This window comes from Cyprinodon variegatus, unplaced genomic scaffold (genome assembly GCF_000732505.1).
Source record: "Cyprinodon variegatus isolate N-32 unplaced genomic scaffold, C_variegatus-1.0 Scaffold325, whole genome shotgun sequence".
Lineage (NCBI taxonomy): Eukaryota > Metazoa > Chordata > Actinopteri > Cyprinodontiformes > Cyprinodontidae > Cyprinodon > Cyprinodon variegatus.
In genome coordinates, this window is record NW_015150778.1 from 789,345 (window position 1) to 811,823 (window position 22,479).

At 40.3% G+C, this 22,479-nt stretch overlaps 1 protein-coding gene across 1 annotated transcript; it reads right to left on the bottom strand.

Annotated features, from left to right (window-relative positions):
• Positions 1–48: 48 nt before the first annotated feature.
• nol10 (nucleolar protein 10) lies at positions 49–20,415 on the bottom strand. The gene is made up of 21 exons (XM_015384853.1): positions 20,288–20,415; positions 20,072–20,117; positions 19,821–19,919; positions 18,793–18,870; positions 18,672–18,709; positions 14,658–14,794; positions 14,514–14,579; positions 14,372–14,432; positions 13,802–13,887; positions 13,452–13,530; positions 11,099–11,248; positions 10,892–10,958; positions 9,782–9,834; positions 4,831–4,957; positions 3,425–3,504; positions 3,220–3,318; positions 2,871–2,963; positions 2,518–2,694; positions 1,403–1,692; positions 1,222–1,327; positions 49–769 (listed from the first exon to the last, which is right to left on the bottom strand). The coding sequence occupies exons 1-21, from the start codon at positions 20,351–20,353 to the stop codon at positions 626–628; spliced, it is 2,142 nt and encodes a 713-aa protein (XP_015240339.1). The 5' UTR covers positions 20,354–20,415; the 3' UTR covers positions 49–625.
• Between the last annotated feature and the right edge of the window lie 2,064 nt (positions 20,416–22,479).

Consider the following 22,479-nt stretch of genomic DNA (forward strand, 5'->3'; position numbering starts at 1 on the left):
TATATATATATATATATATATATATATATTTATATATATATACCCCCATGCACCTTTTCCTCCTCTTGGCACCTTCTTCCTTCTGACCTTTGAGCGACAGAACGAGTAAATTTCTCCACTGTTGGATCAATAAAGTCAATTAATAAACTACAGTGTGATTGGACGCCATAATAACTAATGCCACAGCTTTAAACAGTAAAAACACATCTTTATACAAATATACTGCAAATGTCCATCGATTGCTTTATACAATAACATAATTATGGATTAGCAATATATAAAAAAGGACAGTAAAATTACATTTGCGTCTCTCCTGGTTAGAAAATATATTTTTTAGAAGGAGTTTCCTTGGAAATCTCAACCAACAGCTCAATTTGCAGTCGAGAATAAGAGACGCCATTCGTTTCATATTAAAACAGGCGTTCACAGAGGTAACCTGTTTTAATTTGCATGGCGTTCAGACAGGACGCTCAGACCACCCGGGAGACAGACGGATCTATCACTAAATATGTCAAGATCTCTTTTAGTCTTGCAGGATTTTTCTCTCCCACCAATGGAAGAAGGAGGCTGAGGAAAAAGGTCAGAGAAACATTTGATCTGAGTTTGCAAGTTGTGGGGTCTCTCTTTAGTAACGGCCCCTTCCTCTTCCTCTCCCCCGTCCTCTTCCTCTCCCACGAGCACTGCTCAGGTGTCCGGCAGAGCGTCTCAGCTTCTTCCTCTCCTCGTGGTGTTCCTTCTCCGCCTGCTGCTGCTTCCGCTGCTGCTCCGACTGAACACAGGGCAGAAATACAGATGTTCAACATCTGCTGTGTGGAAGTAACTTCAGTCCTCTGGTTCACTTTTTACCTTCATGTTATTCAACTGTTGCTTTTTTAATAAACATCTGATATTAAAGATCATTTAGCAGAGAAAACTGATTTTTCACACTTTAAGGAGAAATTTGTCCTGCTAATTAGTGAGGAGGATGAGTAAAAACCGTCACCAGCAACAGAGAACTGCAGGAACAAGTTGCTTCTTGCGATCAGCGATGATGGTAGAGGCCTTCTCTGTTCTAACAGCAGAAATGTGTGGAGTTTGCTAAACACAACCAGGATTTAAGGTTCTCAACTCATTCTCCTTCACCTTAAGCCTCTCTGAGTCACTTCGTTTACAGTTAACATGCTGTCTTATCTTGGCGTGCCACTCTGCTGCAGCAAAGCGCTGTGACATCAGCATCTCTACCTTTTTTAAAGTGAATGTCAGCTGTTTGCTGCCCACTGCTGTGTCCACCGCGCTGCTGCTGATCCCTGAGCTTTCCTCCAGCTTTAGCCGCTCCTCCAGAGAAGCCCTGAAACAAACAGCCAATTAGCAAACAGAGCGATGAGGACAGGACAGCCGCTCTCCATAAAAACACGCCGCGTACTTCTGCAGCTTCTGCTTGCGGGCCATGTCGCCAAAACTCCTGAACTCCTCTCCGGCCTTGATCTGATAAAACTGCGGCTGACTCGTCTTCTTGCTCTCGGGTTTCTCTCCCCGCTCCAGCAGTACGGTGCTCCGGTCGGCCTCCCTCCTTTCCTGCCGCCGCCGGTCTCTGTCCTCCTGCCGCAGTAACCTCCGCTGCTCCCTCACCTCCTCCACCCAGCTCTTGTCGTCGTCGGAGCTTTCCTCCTCTGAGCTGGCTCGGCCCTCTGGCTCCTCTTCTTCATCAGCCGCCTAAACAGAGAAGATGATGGAGTTCAAACAACCTAATTGATACGCGAGTCACTTTCCTTCATTCCATGCAAATTTATGAATAAATGAGCTTTTTTGATCAAAAAACCCGATTCTATCATTTGGTTTCTACGGAAGCAGAGAGCGGTCAAATTTATAATTATGTCGTTATCGCTAGAAAACAGTTATTGATTTCTGAAGAGCGAGATAATTAACCAGTGTGAGTAATGATTGAGGCTGGCCAACAGCCCTGGATTCCCAGTCCATCCATGCCTGCAGGGCCCCTAGTTATGAAGTTACAGGACCGCCTGTTTTTAGTTTCTCATTGTCAGGTCATGATGGATGATTGGATTGCATGAAATACAGTAGAAACAAATCTGACTGCCTTTCAATGAAAATCTTTAATCTGGACTAATTTTGGGGGTTAAAGCATCTTATAACTGTTACAGTCGGCGCTGTTCAGGAAAACACCGGCGCTAAGAAGGTCGAACTGCTTATGAATCAGAGGTGGAAGCAAATCATCAAACCAACAATCTGGTCTCGTTACATAAAAGTTAAAAACAGGATTATTTTCAGGATTAAACACCGGCTGCCATGACTTATAGATCTTCTCCCATGTTGTGGTATTGAAGGATGTAATCAGTTTTAACATCAATCATCTCGTTATCACGAGAAAACGTTTTTGTTATATTTAGATAATGAAAAACTAACTTGTTTTCACGAGAAAATCACAGTGAAAAAGTCTTAGAGGGAAAGGACGGCTCTCGGCCTCCGTAGGTTTCTTAATATGAACTCTGCTGTTAGCATCGCCGCCATGGCGGCGCGTACCTGCTGGACGGCGGCCTCCTGCTGAGCCTGCAGGCGCAGCTTCTTCTTCCTCTTCTGTCCCACCTTGGAGACGATGGGGTTGAGCAGCCGGAACTCCTCGCTCTGCTCGTCCACCTGGAAGTCCGGGTTCTCGAACATCACCTTGAAACGGTCGTCTCCCAGGATGCTGGGGACCGCCTGCCCATTTCACCAAGAGGAAACATGGAGGATCATTTCCTGAACTGAACTCATGCCTGATAGGCTGTTTAGGAAACATAAGGCTATGATTTATAAAAGTGTGTTAGAACATTTTGTTACAGCTTGACGTTTGTTGGTCAATTCTGAGTAAAGTCAGGGTGTGACCACTTTCCCACCTTTCCCTTTTTCTTCCTGGAAGCCAGCTCTGCCTCTTCGTCTCCCTCCTCCATCAGCTTGAGGGCCAGCTCCTTGTTCACCTTGGGCAGCTTCTGTTTCATCATAACGAAGCGTACGCTTGATTACACGCCAGAACAACACCTTATGACACACACTCTGCTGCTCACACCCTTGAATCATGTTTCTAAGAGCTTCCTATAGGTTCATGTAGCAAGTTAGGACAGGATGAGGGCACAAAAACAACACGGGTTCAGCTTGTTGAAACCAGAGGAATCCTGATTGAAATGATCAGTAACTTAAGAAATGTCAAGTAATGTACCCCTCCCTTCCATTAAAAATGTTCCTCACCTTAATCTGGACTCTCTGCGTTCTGGACTCTTCGATCTTCTGCCGGATCTTATCCTTGCGGTATTCCTCATATGCAAAAGGATTAGCCATGGTTTTCACCTGCAACCAAAACAGAATAGGACTCATTTTTAGGAATCCATCTGATCCTCATGATCCAACATATTTTAAAGATGGGAACAACCTGCTATGGAAGCAAACAGCCCACCTTATGATACAGCCTTATGTCCATGAAGAAGCCGTGCATGTAGGCTCTGAGCAGAGGCGATCCCACCAGGTGAGACAAACCTGGAAAACAAAACATACACAAGATATTTAGACAACAGAATGGCTTTAAATTACATTCTATGTGAGTCTTTGGGGGGAAAATCTGATCCTTTAGGAACTTACAACCTAAACCCTTTATAGGGCACACAGTGAAATACTTTGGAAATCATAAATTAATGTCAATGTAATAACAAGAAACGGTAACTTGTCTGAATATATTAAGAAAAACAACAAAAGCGCTTCTAGAAGAAAATGATGAAAAACACTCAGAGTGAAAGAAACATTTTTTTTGGGTCCAACGTAACCTTAGAGCCATTAATATACTGGCAGTGACATTTTTTTGTCGTTATGCACCTAAAAAAATCCTCGCTACGCATCTACGGATTGGAAGCGATCAAAAAGGCTAACTTGCCCGATAAAGGGTTAAAATATTGCAGATTGGACGAATGGATAGGCGGTAAATAAATAATGGGAGGACAGAGACACAGTTGGACATGCATCTAGAGGAGTGGACCATGGAAATGGTTGGATTCTTTTCCTTCTGGTCTTCCAGGATTGGAAAACACTTCATCGCATAGGAAGCCCATTTTATATATCGTTACCAGGGGGGGGTCACCCCCCTTTACATCCATTTTATATGATGACCACGAAACAGAAGATAAAAGGTAAAGTGCCTCTTATCTGTTGAGGAATAAACAATCATTACAGCGAAAACTGGAAACAATCGGAGCATAACCTGCTTCTACATGCGGATGAATGCAAAAACAAACATGGACGCCTCTTCATATACAACACCTGATCTACGGGTAAAGTAAGCGAGCCTTTAGAGACGTGAGCAGAAATTAGCAACAGTTGGACTTAAAAGATGGAAAAAGAGAGAAAAGTATCTTTTTTACATTATTGGTGAAACAGGATTTTTTCCTTTATTCTGGGAAGATAAAATGAGTAAAAACAGATTTATTTCATTCTATCTGTAAATAAAGAGGCTGATTTATGTTTCTGGGGTCATTAATCGCTGGGATGTGACTGGGAGCAGCAGGAAGCTGGAGGAGCTTTTCCTGGGAACCTCTACGGTTAAACTCAGCCGACCTCGGTTGGTTATGTAACAGCTGCAGTACGGGGCTCCTGTAAATCAACAGGACCCCCCCCCCTTTACTCCCCACCAACCAACCACTGTCCTGCTTACTGTCACCTGATCTCCTCCCTGCTGACGCTGCATTCCTCTGTTCATTCAACCCCTCTGGGCTCCTCTGCCGACACATCTGAAGCGTTTCAATCGATCCCCAGATAGTCTGACCGTCCTCAGCGATCGTATTTCTCTAAACCTTTCATGTCAGTGAGTCTCACCCAGATTCTCCAGGTCCTTCCTGGTAACAAACTTGTAGTCATCGTACACCGTGGACTCCGGGCTCTCCTCCAGCTCCTCCGTCAGGCTGTCCAGGAAGGAGCACCAGCGAGGAGCGGGGCCCAATGCCTGAACACAAGAGCGGCAAACTTCAAACAGCTTTCCCATTTAGGCGGCACAGGAACATCTGCTTCCATTCTGGCCAGAAGAACGACGCATATTTATAAAGATGTGTTCAGATTCAAACAGAAGCTTTTTCTCCTGTGAAGCAGACAGTCCTGTGAGGGACTGCTGTCTTCAGTCGTTCTCAGGAAACCAATTAGACCATTGAAGCACTGCACTGGAAAAAATCTAATTCCAGATAAGTCATTTTTTCTTAAAATAAGTGCATTTGTTCTTGAATTGAGGAGGTAAAAGAGACATTATGCCAATAAAACAAGACAATTTACACTTAAAATATTTAAAGTGCATATTATCCAAATATAGAAAAATACTCATTCCATTGGCAGTCTCCTTTACCCACTCAAAGTATGGGTAAATACACTTAATTTAGGATATTTTTACCTATTTCTAGATTGTTTTTCTAGTGAGCTTCATGACATAAGTTCACATTTTGCATGTTCTACTTTTCAAAGTTTAGCAAACCTTTTATAAATAATAGAAAAAGATAGCAATACCTTTTTGGCAGACATTTACAAAAAAAATGGCTTTAAGTGAATCTTGGATGGATGGATGGATTAAAGATGGATGGATGGATTAAAAATGGATGGATAGCTGGATGGACTGGTACTGTCTAATAAAAAACCCTAACCCTGTCAAACAATATCATCATCATCATCATCATCATCTTTCAGAAATGAAAGATGATGATGATGATGATCCCAGTCAGTTTCCATTTTACCAATAAGCTTGAAAGCGTGTAACGTTCTGCTCTCTCTGCTTCATTCTATCTCTATAGTTCTGCTGCTATAGGCTTAGACTGCTGGAGGACATAGGGACCCCCATTTCATCATTCTATCTCTATTTCATTCTATCTCTATTCTCCCACTCTGCAGAATCTGTTAGTTCAATCTCTAACGTTCTGCTCTCTCTGCTTTTTCTCATAGTAGCTTCATCTGGTCTGTTCCTGTTTGGCTGTGACTCCATCCTGGAGAGAAATATCAGCTGTGCTGCTGCCATCAACACCTTTATTTCTAGATGTTGGAGCTTGGCCTGTTTTCCAGTGTAGTCCTGTTTCTCTGACTGTGACTAACTGGATGTGCTCTCTTCATCCTCTGACATGGGAGCTGGCTCGGAGCTCGTCTGCCTGGCTGTGTGTTTCCTGGACGGGGCCGCCTGTGGAGCTGGTTGACAGTTGCCTTTTGTATCTATGCCTCTTTTTCTATGTCTGCTTCTGTCTCCTTGAACCCCAGTGGGCCTCAGCAGATGGCCGCTCACACTGAGCCTGGTTCTGCTGGAGGTTTCTTCCTGTTCAAAGGGAGTTTTTCCTCTCCACTGTCGCTACAAGCATGCTTAGTGTGAGGGATTGCTGAAGAGTCAATGAGTCGATGCAATCAGCTGGTTTTCCTTAGATGGAAAACTTTGAATCAATCTGACTGGATGATCTGGTTGATGTGGATCTATAAAGTGACCTGAGATGACATGATGTGAACTGGAGCTATAGAAATAAACTGAATAGAAAAGTAAAGGTAAGTCAAAGCTTGACAGATGGAAAGGTATTTAAAAACTTGCTTTAAATCCAAACTTGCTTATACCTTTCTTTCACCAACAGTTGAAACCTTTGATCCAATTCTTATTTTCATTTGCATTAAAAGAAAGAGAAGTTTAAAAAACAACCCTTTCATTTATTGATTATTCTGTCAGCCTGGAACTTTGCTCCCTCTTTAATAACGCTGCTGCGTTCAGGCATGAACAGCAGCTGCATTCAGTCACACCTTATGCAACAATTCTGGAAAAAGTTTGCTTTATTTTCTAATTCTTCACTTCATTGATAACAACTAGAAAATACGCTTTCAGTTAAACACAATTTTGAATATTAACTGTTTTAAAGACTGTAGGCAAAGGAGTTGAAGGTTCCCTCGCATTAGATAAAGAGAAATACTTCTATCCTGCAGGAAACACCTAAAGCGCGCTGCCTTTACAAGCCAGAGCACATTAAAGAATCTTCTCTGAAAGTTTCTTCACCGACTCTGGAAAAAAAAAAAAAAACAGACAAGAAACACTTCATGCAAGCAAAGACCTTTAATGCACTTCTCAGAAAATCCCATCAGACTGTGGATCAAAGCGAGAACAACAAGTTAATGAGCCGCTTCGAACCCAGAAAGGCTCTTTAACTTAGAAATATTACCGTCAGTTTTACAGCATAAATTAAAGTCTTTTCTTCCATGTTAGTGAATCATTTTTGATCAAAGTTTTAACTCTAAATAAGCAGCTGGTTCTAGGATTCTGTTTTTAGCTTCACTTTTCTTCTCATTCTCACTAAAAACACTTTAGTTACAAACATTCATCTTTAATCAAACTAAAACAAACACAGTGAATGTTTTAAGTTCCGATTCTAGCTTTAATATTTTATTTGTAGTAAAATGACCCTTTTTTAAAGCTCAATGTAGAAGAAAAACAGAGAAGTTCATGAGGTTTATTTGTTAGTGCAGAGCAGTTTCATTAAATTAGTATTTTTTGACTTAAGAAAGTAAATAATCGAACTGGAATGAAATGGGTTGCATGTAATGGAGCTGAATTACTCAGATAAGGTTTGCTGTTTATATGTTCGGCTCACATGTGGTTTAAAAGGTTTTCTTTAACTACGATTTATTTGGTAAACTTTTAAAACTTGCAATAAAAAAATGTTACCATAAAAAGTTCTCAGGGGATCTGGTGAAGCTGTATCTAGGATGAAGGTTGATCCAGCAGGAATGCCCTCATTTTCTGGGTTTACAGTATACACCCCCCCCCCTGTGAGTCACAGGACACGTTGCTCCGTCTCTGAGCATCAGAAGCCAAAAACAAGCAGCTTTCTTTTCTTTTGTTTGCTTCTAAAGTGCTGCTTTTAAAGCAGCTGCTTTCAGAGATTAATTCTGGACTTTTATAGTGACTTCACTTCTATTTCCAGGCTGGACTAATAATCCATCCTCCGTCATCTAACCTTCAAATGAAGATGAGGCTACAAATGTTTGTTTTCCCTTTTTAAGAGAGCCCACTTTAAATTAACACTAAGTTGTAGGAAAACTAGACGATGTTTGTCGTCGTCTCTCAGCTGATTGATTTTATTGGTTTCCTCGTCTCGACCTTCTGTTTTCTAGATACCGTATTATTCGGACTGAAAGTTGCACTTTTTTCAGGGTTATGCTGGCCATGCGACCTATACTCTGGTGCGACATATATACGTTTTTTTCACCACGAGAGGGCGCTATGCAGCTTTGCACATAACAACATGTATTATATTACTGGTTACTACATACCACAACAAAATGAATTAGCATTATAACAACAACGAATGAATAGAAATATGCCACCCAAAAGAAACTCGTATACTGCTGAATTCAAGCTGAAAGTAATTAACTACGCAGTCGGAAACGGCAACATGGCCGCTGAACGACAGTTTGGATCCAGTAAAAAATAGGTTAGAAATTTAAAGAAGAATGAAACTCCTCGATGGTGACTGCAGGTTTATTGACAAAGGGCCATGAGGCGATGAGCCTGAGCGCTAAACTGTTCTAAAAGCAAACTCATTCAAAGTGTAAATCAGGCTATAAAATAGGTCTGCAGACCAGGCCTTTTACATGTACGCCTATAACTAGTGTTGCACTGATACCAATATGGGGCGGGGCCCCGATTCAGCACTAAAATTGTGCAATCAGTATTAGTGAGTACCAACCAATAGGGCATCGATATCATTTTGAGAGCCTAAAGTTTCTTCAACTATTGTCCCCCATTCCAGGTCGGCAATAAAAAGTTCTACTGGATTCACTTTGTTTTAGTCTGTTTCCTGCTTCACAAAGGAAGGCAGCAGCTTGACGCCATGATGGCGATTATTTTACATCCTAGTAGTCTGCAGTTCTCCATATATACAAACACATTATTTCAAACAGATGGTATCGATATCGACCGATGCTGTACAGCCAGGTATCAGTATCACTATATAACGGTAGTGATTAATGATAGTAGTGGTGATATTTAAAACAACCAGAGTAGGCCACAAGGCAACTGTTGCGTTATCGCTGCTTCTGAGAGGCTCCTTAATGAAATAAACAAAGCGGCCTTCCTGCAGTAGCCCACCAAGCACCAGTTATCAGAAGAACCTTTCAAAAAGGTGCGACTTTTAGTCCGAAAAATACGGTATCCGCTCCTTCCTCAGCCTTTGCCTCACGTTAGCCTGTTTTATTCATCCAAGCAGTTCTGGTTTCTACCTGGGATCCTAACTGTGACGCTAACCCTGACCAATGAAGCTCATCAACATGGAGGAAGCCTCTTTTCTTTATGCCAAACACTTCATGTGATGAATCAGTACCAGTGGCACCATTATAGACCATCATTAACCTGACCGTCACTCTAACCTGCTTCCAGTCTGTGGTCAATCTTCCTCTCACCCTTTCTTTAGCAGACGGATGGTTTGAAGGTTTTCTTTTTTTGGTTTCCAGGGAAGTTCATCAACGTCTTCTGGTTTATGATGACTTTAATTATCTTGAAAATTATCTAGAAAAACTGTTTTCACCTTTTTAGGGTATAGTATATAATATTAATATAATATATAGTATATATTATATCAATATATTAGAGGGAAAAACCAATAACTTCACATGCACCTACTTCATGTTTTCAATATTAATGGAGGGTCTGTCAAACAGGATGGTCACAACTAAAGGCCCTAATTCATCTAATGATCATAAGTGGATGAAGTTCCTTTGATTAAACCGTTTCCTCAGACGGTTTCTTCTGCCATGTGTCTGTACTCACCGGGATGTAGAACGTGTTCATTTTGGGGTCTTCATTGGCTGTGAACAGCATTCCTGTTCATGAGACCAAACACAGGGTGGAAGTCAGATGAAGCCTTTTTACGACTTTAATGATTTGTTTTAGAAAGTCGTATAAAAGTTGAGCTAAGGGCACGAAATCATATGAGCTCATAAATAGCTGCTGCTCTTCTAACTAAAATGAACAGAGGCTGAAACAAACAAGCTGCTAGAAGAGAAGAAGAAATGGCGCCATCCAGAGGTTGACTGCATAAAGAAATAAAATTCAAGGAGAGTAAATAATCCTACTTTGTTTTCACCCAACAATCAAAAACCTCATGGCATCATTTAGTCCTATTTAAAGTAAGAAAAACATACAATTCATTATTTTAAAGAGTATTAATTAATACTAAAGATAACATTTTCTCTTTTAACTATATTCCAAATTATAAAACCTAAAAATATGTTTTAATATGAAAATAAATTCTATAAAAAATTATCATGTCAGTGGCAGCCCTGACTGGACGTCCCCCTGGTGGAGGGAAGAGGTACTGACCGAGTTTATGTCTGTTCTAATGTCATTTCATTGATTGATTGACACTGTGGAGCAATTTACTCGTTACATGAGCTCAAATAGTCAAAGAAGAAGAATGCGCCAAACAAAGAAAAAGGTGCATGGGGAAATATACAGAACATATGACGTCCACATAACACAGATTTTTTTTTTCCTTTATAGTAGGATCATTATATCGGATCAGAGCGGATGTAGATTTGACCAATCAGAGGCCTTCTGTCTGCGGTCACCTACAGTTTTAGAGAGGTTTAGCAAAGTGTCTGTGGAAGGGGCGGGGCATATCTTCGTTCACTGCAAACAAACGCAGACGACCTGGTTTCTCAGTATAAATCAGCCTTAAAGGTTCTGCTTTTAAACTAATCTAAACAGGGAGTTTTATAAAGCTCATTCTATTTCATCACCTCCAGCTAAAATAGTTTCTACCGTATCCGTTTCGCTGAACCAGTTAAAACAGAAAGAAGCGGTGCATCATGTATAGCTTATGGAAAAACTTCTGTCATCTCAAGACAACAATAAAACCACAGGAAGGTTTGGTCTCACCTGATTTAGGGTAAATACAGACATCATTGATATCAGTCTGAGGCTGAAGGGAGGTGAACAACTTTCCCTGTAGGGCATAAAAAAAAAAGAATATGATTCACAGACATTACACCACATCACCTTCCTCTCTGACTCATTCACACACATCATCACTGCTGATAAAAAGACTAAGTAAACAGAACAGGGAGTGCAGCCGCTCTCCTTTACCGAGTCTTTGTTCCACATCTTTATTATCTTGGAGTCGGCGGAAACGATGAGGTCAAGCTGCTCATGGAAGTTCAGCGACTTGATCGGGAGGTTGTAGAAATGATCTTTGACCAGCAGCGGTCGACTGGAGCGCAGGTCGTATAACAGCACCTGGGGGACAAAGGAAGATGAAGGAGAGAGCAGAAAGAGGACAATAGGACAATAATAACTTATAACTTTATATCCATCTATTTCATCTACTACTAAATACATTTATTTACATTGAGTCATTATAAATCCTAAGTGAAGGTAGTAAGTCTGCTCACATCTTCTAAACACGGATGAACAACTTTAGGAAAAATAGTCGTAATGTTTCTCTCAAGTTAATCCTAATTTTGATGCAGTGCATCTGAATGCCCTTATTACTCCATCCAAGCATCTGATGGTTCCTAACAGAGCACTTCGCTCACAATCTGCAGGTTCACTAGTGGTTCACTACTGGTGGCATCTGTGATTTTAAAGGAAAAAAAAAAAGTAAAATGTTGATTCTCATGTAAGAAACTGAACTAAAATTAAAGGTTATATTTCCCTAACTTTTTCAATAGGTGTTATAATAGACATTCACTTAAAGTCGTAGGGAAGCGGCCGTTCCAACCGTTTCAGCTCCGAATTCTCCCAGTGGTGCACGACTTTACACCAGTGAATAAAGTGAATGTGATTGGTCGATTATAAAGGAGGCGGGATTGTTGTGGCAGAAGATTTGCAAGACTTTTGTTTGTGGCCGGTTTGTGGGAAGCATCTTGCTAACCAGTTAGCATCTTAGTGCTAGCAGGTTCCCAATGGGAAATTCCATTGGGACCAAGTAGCACTAAATTGGTGACTTAGAAACGACGCTGTCAAGGAACGCTATGGACAGCGGAAAGGATTCTGGTTTCAACTGCTGCGTATATTAGCTGCGACATATGAATCAAGATGCTATGACCAAATAACATTTGATTGACAGATGACCGTTGATGTATGATTGGCTGAATTTAGGTGTTCAGGCTGACGTAGAACTAACTGGCCTGCAGAGGATAACGGAGAAAAAACACAGATTTTAGGACAGGATTTTTTTTTTTTTAAATAGATATTTTCTAAATTTTGGGACAATATGGTCTGATAGAGAGCACATTTATATACATGTTTAAGCCAGAATGATTTGACATGAAATGATTTCCCTACGACTTTAAAGGCTATTTAAATCACCATGGTGGGTGTGAAAGAGTATAAAATGGGCTCTAAAAGGTCTAAACTCTTCAGGAAGCGCTGCAGGGAGGGATTTTGGGATAAAATGTTTAATTCTATTTCCTTCGTTGAATCTATAGAGTAGGGATGAGACGATTTATGAAAACCGTCAGAATCGTTCGGTTTGACTGTCTCGGTTCGGTTCGCGTGTGTTGCGTTCGGTTCATGCGCTGCTCCTTTTTCTCATAGAGGAAGCGATTACACTCCAGAGCAGAAGGTGGCGGTACTGCGACCAAAGCCAACCGCCAGTAGTAAACAAGAATAAGAAGAAGCGAAGCAGCGTAGCCGGGTGTAGCAGGGAAAAAATCAGTTGTTGTGGAGAATTGTGTCGGACTGGCGAGTGGGAAAGAACAGGAGTTGGAAGACGCGCCAGCAGCACTTTATAGGTCTGCTGTATGGGACCACTTTGCATTTAGAGTGACCTACGATGACGGCGGAAAGAAAGTTGTGGATAAAAGTGCAACAGTGTGCAAGCATTGTGCAACACGTTTTGTTTATGCTAACAGCAACATGTCATGCTAACCCCGAAATCCCTCATACTCCGTCAGCAACCCCCGCTGCGCTCCAGACCGGCTGCTCAAAGCAAAGCCTACAGCCTCCACTGTGGCTTCGTCCGCTCCCCTCTGAGTTCCTTGGAGATGGTAGAGAGCATGTAACCTGACAACAGCCAGATGCATGTGGCGGAGCGAGACATGAGCGAGACATGCATCTGGCTGTTGAAAGGTTAGAGGGCATGCGCCAGATGATTACATTCAAAGCAGTAAAACATACGGAAATGATCCAGGGTTTCCGCGGATCATTTAAAATAATTACAATCCATTATTTTTTGGGGGATTTTTTCATTAATTTCATAATTTTTTATGGAATTTCAGTGTAACAATCAACATGTATCGAATCGAACCGAAAACCGTGACCAGAAACCGTGAATCGAACCGAACCGTGGATTTTGTGAACCGTTCCACCCCTACTATAGAGGGTATAATAACTCGTATTTTTTGTTTTTCTAAAAATAAAGAAAAGTTTATGTAAATGCAGTCATATTCATGCTATGTTAATATTTTAATTTGAACGATGGTATTATTCTACCCACCTGTCCAGTGCTGGTTCCTACTGCCATGGTGAGGGAGCCGTTAAACTTCAGCGCACTGACGAAGGGTAAACCCTGAACCCTGTTAGCAAGCAGAGGGTGACAGGAATCACCACAAAGATAAACCTGAGGAATAATATCTGAAACCAAGGAAGACATTTTTACTACTATATAATGCTGAGTCCTTTAGCTACACCAGCAGCTCATTAATATTTGCTCACAGGCTTTTAAACCAAGTGAAATGGATTCAAACCAGAGTCCCTGGTTTGAAAGACAAAGATCATTTTAACGGCAGGAAGAAAAGCAGCATGTGGCTCCAGACGCTGAGATCAGCAGAGATCATGGCGGCTTACTCTGTTCCCTCAGTCAGGCTGCTCAGGGCGCAGTCCAGCATGCCCACCCGGTTCCGCACACGAGGGTCCCAACATTCCACCCTGCCCTGGTGAACAAACAAAATCACAGTTAAGAAAACCAGAATCTTATTAATCTTTGCTTAAAATGCTTTTTTCTTTTTCCTAATTAAGTTAGTTTTGTAGAACGCACACGTTTATCAAAATGAAGCTAAAAATCTGTGCTCATCATTAAACAGCTTTTCATTAAAGCAATAAAAAAACAATAAAAGATTGATGCTTGAATAGGACATAGTGATGAAGGATTGGCCATTGGACGGTGGAGAAAACATCTCATTTGTTCTTCTTTAAAACTCAGAAAAAAGTCCAACTTTTTGTGTTTTATGTAAGCAGAAAGGAGAAAACAACAACCTGCATAAAACAAACATCATCTACAGAATACTCGGTGTCTATATTTACGTTGCTCTTCAGCTAAATGTAAAGTTTACACATCCTAAGTTTTATCTTATATTTAACCGTTATGGGTGGAGCCAAAAAAGAGACAAGCAAGCGCATCAACAAAAGGTCGCTTACCTCAGAGGTTCCTGTTGCAAACAAATGATGAACAGGGTTGATGTCGCATACGTTGTTCTCCCTGAATGACGACCAAACAAAGACGGATTGGAGGATAATGAATCAAACCAGCATCGAGTAAAGCAAACATGTTTGTACGTACGCAGCATCTGTCTGAAGGGAGTTCAGAAAGCGACCCTGTTCCAGGTTCAGTCTGTAAACCTCTGAGCTGGAGGTTCAAACACAAACAGTATTAGTTCTCTACGATGGGTTTCCCTCGACAACAAACACTGGGGTTCATTCTCACCTCATTCCCACAAAGAACAGGTCACAGGAGGGATAGTGGTAGGAGAAGTCCCGTCCGAACTTTGGAATACGAGTTTTGTAGTAGTGTCCGTGTTGAGCGTGGAACTCCACGTGGCGATCGCAATGCAAAAAGACCAGCTGCAAGAAAAACAGTTGGGTAAGTTCAAGTTCTGATCTTATGACAGCATCAATGAACCTAAGAGACATTTGAGAATAAGACAATTAGCCAAAAGGACAAACATAAAAATGCTTTGGATCTTACACTTGTAAAAAACAATACTAGGGCTGTCACAATGAACGCGTTAACGCAAGGTGATTCATTTTTAGAGTTTACACAATTTTTTTTTTATTATGCATTCCCGCCCTGTTTTACCCTTCAACTGTCTGACATGAGCGAGATGGAGGAGTCAGAAGAACCTGTTGGTCCGCTGGATGGACAGTTCAAATATAAGATACAAAAACAAAGATGGAACCGTGAGCTCACACTGCAAGAAGAACTTTAGGCCTTAAATATCATCTTAACATCAAGCATTCATTTGTTAGTTCAGGTATCACACCTGGCAGGCATCAGACCAGCCTTACCGATTCGTCTCAGAAGCTGACAGACTAAACTGCCAGATGTTTAGGGACTGTAGACTGATTAATATTGGCTTCAGCAGAATATGTTGCTGTGACAGGAGAGCACTGGAGCTCCATGACTAACAATCACTGGTAATCTGTGACAGCGGGCATTTGCCCAGTGGGCCGGTCCTAAATTCAGCATGCGAGGCCCTCCTTAAATCATAGCGGCCCCATCACTTCCTCTCCGGCTGAAGCTCCTACCTGTGACCGTAAATAACTCAAGAAGCTCAGGAAGTAATCCATTGAAAACTCCCTAAATGATGCACGCAGTAGCCATAGCCTTCCTTCATGCACATCCTGGTGACGGTCGGCATATGGTGTCATTTTCTATTTCTTCAAACTGTAAAATCCTTGCAACAAACTAAATTATAATAGTTTACCGTAAATCCTCTAATATAGGACGGGGCCTTTATTTCACTCAGGTGCATCTTGGTCCAGGCCATTATTGGAAGGAGGCCTGAATTAGAGGCAGGTCTCTATTTCTATTTGGTCAAAACAGACGACCAGTGGAATGAATAAAAAACTGATTTTGTGTCTCTTTGAACCTATAAAATACTAGCTTCATTTATTGAAAAACTACAGTTACCATGACGATATACAGAAAATTATTCAGACATCTTCCAGCAGCTGCAATTTTTCTGCTTGGCAATATGAAAAAAAAAAAGACAGAATGGAATTTTTTGCCAAACTGACATTTGCGAAACAACGTTTTTTTTTAAATTATGAAAACTGTTCTGCCATCACTGCCTAATTTTATCTGAGTCAGGCTAAGTGGAAGCAGGCTACCAGAATCCTATATTTCAAGGGAAATTCAGAACAATGAAGGCCAACACCATTCTGTCCTTTTAACGCTGCCTGGTTACCATCAGACCTACCGATGATCACATGTTTATTTCAGATCAGAACGATTGTGTGGCTGGATATACTCCTGCAGCAGAGTGTCGCAGTGAGCTTGATGCAGACATTTTTGATTTATGCTTAATATTGAAGCGTGGTTTGTGCTATACGCTGTGGGTCTAGATACGCCCGAGGCGATGAGGAAGTGGGGGCGAGTTTGTGCGACAACGGAGGGACATGAGGGCCAAAAAGAGCGGAGATCCAGGTGGAGAAAGGGTGCCAGCGTTCTCGCGCACCTCGCTCTTCTAGCTGCTCAAACTTCACGAGTTGTTTTCTGCAATTTCAGTAATAAAAACTAAACAAGCGGTCTGTCTGGTCCACTGTCTGCGCTAAGGATGAGGCTTCCCATGCTAATGGATTGGATTCGTTAGCAAATATTGCCCCCCTGTGGTACTTCAGGGTTTATACAGAAAGGAGCAACGCTAATTTAATGCTCTTTTAATGATCTTAGAAATTATTTTAATGCCATCAATAAGCACCCATTGCTCTCATAGATATATATATATATATATATATATATATATATATAAACACGGCCAATTCCTTCGTAATCTTTACCATCAGCTGCAGCTCCGGATTTGTTTTGTTAATATTTGAATTTTCCCCATTCTCAAGCTTTTTCTGTGCCTCAAGCTTTTGCAAACATTTGGCTTTAGGATCAACCAGGAGGAGTTCCGCGCAAACATGGAACCAGTTAAATCTGATATATTTAACTTATTTATATTTAATTTATTTTATTTTTTAAATAAAGCATTTTAAATGCCATAAAAGTCACATTTAATGAATTTTAATGCCAATTAAGGCATTAATTAAAAAAAACAATAATTTAATGACCGGCAGAAACCTGTACCTGTATGTTACCATCACAGGTTGCTGAGGACCGACCAGGAACATCGTTGGTTCTAATTATAGCCGCCGCCTGCATACGAGTCCGGCCATTATTAGAGACCCGGCTGCTTATGGAATACAGGCCAATATTAGAGGATTTACGGTATATCAGTAATTATTATTTATTGTGTTTTAGTGAAAAAACATCAAATTTAAATAGTATCTCTAAATTTGTTTGAAAATAATCTTTAAAAACAGATCAGTTTTACAACCAATCTTAGTTAAGCTGCGAGTCGTTGAGAAGCTAAACCCTTTCCTTGTCCTACATTTCCCAGAATGCCGAGCGGTTCAGGATTGGAGCTCAGTAGAATTATTTCATATTGGTTCAGATTTATTGTGCAGCCTTCATGCTGTGCAGCAGAAGGATTTCTCCAAACCTTCTCTGTTTAAACTCTTCCTGCATCATGAATCAAGTTCTAAGCAGAGTTTTGGTTTCATGGGGAGAAATGGAGCAAACCGACCCAGAACCAGGAAGTGACTGTCAGCTCTGAGGCGGGAAGAAGATTTGGTGTTTTAACTGTCCTGGGATCATAGATCTGTTTAGGAAATAAATCAAATATGGGTCTCTTCAAATATGTATTCCTCCCATGATTATCAGGAGCAGGAGGAAGTCAAACTGAATATAATATTTATATAGAATATAATATGTAGAATACTTAAAGGCAAAATCGCCAGAAATCCAACTTTTCAATATTAAAACGTGTGTTGGAGTCGTGCTAATTTAAACCCTTTGCTGTTTTCCCCCACTGTGTGATCGATACTGGAAGGGTGGCGACTCATTATTAACTAATTAATTAGTGTTTCTATCACCACTCTTGTCTCTATTCCATCATTTTGTTCTTCATTTTCCAAATTAAAACAAGCGACTATAGATTAAAAACAAGGAACTCAAAAATGATCAGAAAAATTGGATAAAATATATTAAATGAATGTGAAACGAACAAACAGCGTAGCCTGTGGGAGGAACGTTCCATCCTTCTAGCTTGATTTTTTATTTTACACAATATCAACTTGTCTTAGCCTTTTGTAAATATTTCTTCTTTAATGTTAGTTTTTCCATCAGGTTTGTATTATTATTGTATTAATATATTCTCTATCATGGACATCGATGGTCGGTACACTGCTGTTTCAGTCAAGTCAGTTCTTGGATATTCTCTTTTTTTTGTTTATTTGCAGCCATCAGGAGACTATTAAGCAGATTTTAGTTCATTTTCCTGCAAATATCCTCGATATAACCAAAGACGAGAACGAAGAGGCCGATACATCAATTTCTGCCTGACAGCTGAGTGAGCGGTTTCCCGGAACAGATGAATTTTCTCACAGCTTCAAAAATGGCTTGTTTAATTTTCTAACTTCTGTGTAAGAGACGGTAAACAAACCATGGCAACTCCTACTTCCCCATGAATGAGCACAAAAACAAGCCAACTTGTGGGAAAAGGGGGTAATGAAAACGGGTGGAATAATTTCAGAAAGATTTCACAGGTAAAATACCAGGTTATGACTCATTTAACCCTTTCATCTCCATCTGTCTAATATTAACTTACATTAAATAAGGACTGATAAAAATACTACAAATAAATCCAAAAGGAGCAGAATTTAATTTTCTTACCTTAGAATAATCGTCTGACAGGATTTCAAACGCAACAACTGTTGGGAGGGAAAAGGAAAAGTTCTAAACCTTTTATTTGGAGGGAGGTAGAAAAAAAACGGGAAAAATTTTAGAAACTTACCGTCAGAATCCAAACATCGCTCAAATTTAAGGGACAACTGATACGTGTCATAACAGCGAACTCTGGGTTTGTATGTTCCTGAGGGAGGAAAGAGATTTTCATCCCTCTGAAGTAGAGCTGGATGATTTGCACTTAAACTCTTATCACAATACTGTGAGATATTATCATGATAAATATAAAGATGACTTTTTAACAGTCTTATTTAGGTAACTATAGCCATCACCGTTTACTGCAGCGATCAAAGTCTCAAAATCACAAAAAACACTTTAAGAACTTAAAATCAGCTTTGTCAGGTCACCAGTTTATATCTCTAAACATGTAGTTATGTCTGAAACAATTAATTATTGAACTAATTTAGTAATCAATTAATCATTAACTGGAGTATAGAGACTGTAAAAAGTGTCTTTACTGACAGATTAAACCACCTTTAGTAGCAATCATACCAGAATGTAAATTAAAAAGGTAAATATTTTGCCTTTAAAACATTTTCTTTTTTCTTCTGTCAATATGCTCTATAACCCAGAACTCCTCAAGTAGAAAAGTTTTAACCTGGTTTAATTTCATAAAAAACTTCTTTAAGGAACCTTTGGCTATCCGATTATCAATCAAAAAATAATCGACATATTAATCGATTTGCAAAATAATGGTTAGCTGCGGCCCAACATCTACTATGAACCACATGTGTCAATGCAACAACAGAAAAAAAGAAAGAACAAGTAAGGTCAAAATTCTGACGATTCACCAAGTTTCTGGAGTTTTTAAATCAGCAGCTTTCCTGCAGGTTTTCAATGTTTCTCAGCTTCAGTTGCTGCTGATTGTGATGTTTGCATTTCAGCAAAAGCCTGTAAACCAGCAATCAGTGGAAACCAGCTGTGCTGAAGCAGGGAAACCTGCAGGACAGACACTGGACAGGCCTGGTTTAGGCATCTACATTCTTATTATGACCAGAAACTTACTATGATAACAATACAGTAAATATCTGCCCCGATTCTAAAGTGATCAACCATGAATCCAGAAGCCGGTCTGACCTGCAGCCAGGATAAACTGTCCATCTCTGGACACTTTGATGGAGGTGGACACTGTGGGCATCTCAAAGTCCTGGATGAGCTCGATCCGCCGCTGGATTTCTGCAAAACAAAAAGAGGAAACAAAGTTGGCCTGAAACAGGGAATTTAACCATCAGCTTCAAAGACACTGAAGCTGTTGCCTTGAACCTGTAGCTGTGTAATCTAGTCTAATCTAATCTAATCTAATCTAATGTGAAGTAATGTCTGCTCACCAACATCTTTCTTTTGAAGCTGCCTTTTCTTTCGGTCTGACAACCACTGCAACAGAAACACAGACATGATTCAGGAGGAAACATGCAGGAGAGAGTCCATCTTTACTCTGTTATTAAAGAAAATATTTCTCCTTTTCCACTGATTTAACAGCTGCTATCATAGTTTATCCTGTAAATGGAGGAAGGAATAAATCATCAAATATCGGCAGCTTTTACCTCTGGAAGAGACTTTCCAAAGCTCAGGTTATAAACCTTCACGTCGTTTATATTCGAGATCTGCATTTTTCTTTAGATCTTTTAATCTCCTCGCACGTTGTTGTGCCTTAGAAACTAAAGGTGGGTCGATTTAAAGAGTTCGGCTAGAAACACATCCGGGTATATTAGGGGCCTCCCTGTTGACCGTATTGGCGAAGCCTTTGGTCTTTCAGAGTCGGACAAATTTAAAGCTCTGTTTCCTAATTTTATCTATTTATTTAAAACAATATGTATGTAAATAAAACTATTGACTGCTTTGCTGAATCTGCTTCAGCTTTACGGACGTCGTTACGCGACGGACACATAAGGACTCCTACTTCCGGGGAAAAAAAATTGGAGTTCTGGAACCAACAATAATAAATAAATAAATAAATAAATAAATAAATAAATAAATAAATAAATAAATAAATAAATACAAAGAAACCAACAAACTAGAGCTGTAACTAACCATAATTTTGCTTACGATTAATCTGTTACCAATAATTTAGAATTTTTATTTATTAGGGTTAGGGTTATTTATCTATTCAATTTTTTTTGACCAGATTAAACTAAATATTTTCCACTTTAAGGAGTTCTGGATAGAAATTTCATCTTAAAATCAAAATTGTACATTTAAAGATTCATTGATTACTAGATTATCCCTCTTAGTTTCATAATTTCCATAGGACTTTTCCAACAGGGGCAACTATTGCTTGCCCCTCTTGGTCATATGGCACTACGAAGGGGTTTCTCTGAGAAAGACAGTTTGATACACTCCGAAACCACTTCCAAAATGGAGGAAAATGTCACTTTAGCTCAGGAATCCCCAATGCTGTCCTGCAGCTTTCAGAGGTTTTCCTGCTCCAGCACAGCTGATTTACATTGATAGTTGATTAACAGGCTTTTGCAGAACTAAAATCACCAGAATGAGCTGTGCTAAAACAGAGAAAGCTCTAAAACCTGCAGGACAGCGGACCTCCAGGACAAACTTTGGGGATGCCTGCTTTAGCTGTTTGCATCTTTCCTATATTTGGCTATGTTACTCTTGGTTATCAAGCAACATCTTATGACTCTTCATTCTTGATGCCTTATCTGTTAGGAATTAGATTTATAATATTAAAATCCCCCCAATTTCCTATTTCGTACGAATCAGTAAGGACAGTTAGGTGTTTATTATGTTTATATACCACCCCATGTTACCATATTACAAGTCATCAAAACATACAAGTGACCAAAAAGTAAGTGATCAGCCCACAGAGAGAAACCTGAAACTCAAAGTCGCTTCTTTCAGTCAGAAACACAAGATAACAAGCAACTAAAAGTAGAATGCTTCACCACAGCCCAAAAATGATTCCCATGAAGAAGCACAAATTCATCCTGATGAATCAATTCAACATTACTTTGTTTCTTAACTCCATTTGATGTTTACTCTTTTTCCATATTCCAAATGAAATGAATAAGAGCATCTTTTGTAGTATGAAAGTGAGCCCAGAAGTTTGAAGCAGCATCACAGCCTAACCCTAACCCTAACCCTTCATCACAGGAAATGAAGGCAACTGTTTCACTAAAACTTTATTCAAAACTGAAGGAAAACCTTTTGGACGATCTTCAAGGAAACCCAGCTCAAGAAACTTTGATTTCAAAGACACTGCTTGGTTCTTTCAAAAAATGATCTGTGACACGAATAGAAAAAATGTTCAGCAAATTTTATCAGCTGCCCTCCATAACCTTAACTCCCCCTAACTAATCTCCACCCTAATCCTCATGTGGCAGGTTTTTATTTACTGGACCCTGAGGGGCAGGAGAGGCTCTTGCTACACTAGGTGCTGTAGATAGACTACAGCAATGAGCTTGCAGAGCCCTAAGAAAAGAAACTGATCGGAGGTGGTGCAGGGATTTAGCATGTGACCCATGGACAGAGGCTTTGGTCTTCAATGTGCCAGTCACGGGTTCGAGCTCTGGCATGGTGACCTTTGCTGTACGTCTTCCCTCCGGATCCCTGAGCAAGACCCTTAACCCCAGACTGCTCTCCACCACACGATGGCAGCCCACAGCTCCCAAAGGGGATGAGTTAAATGCTGAGGTATTTAACATGGACATTTTTACACACACACACACACACACACACACACACACACACACACACACACACACACACACACACACACACACAC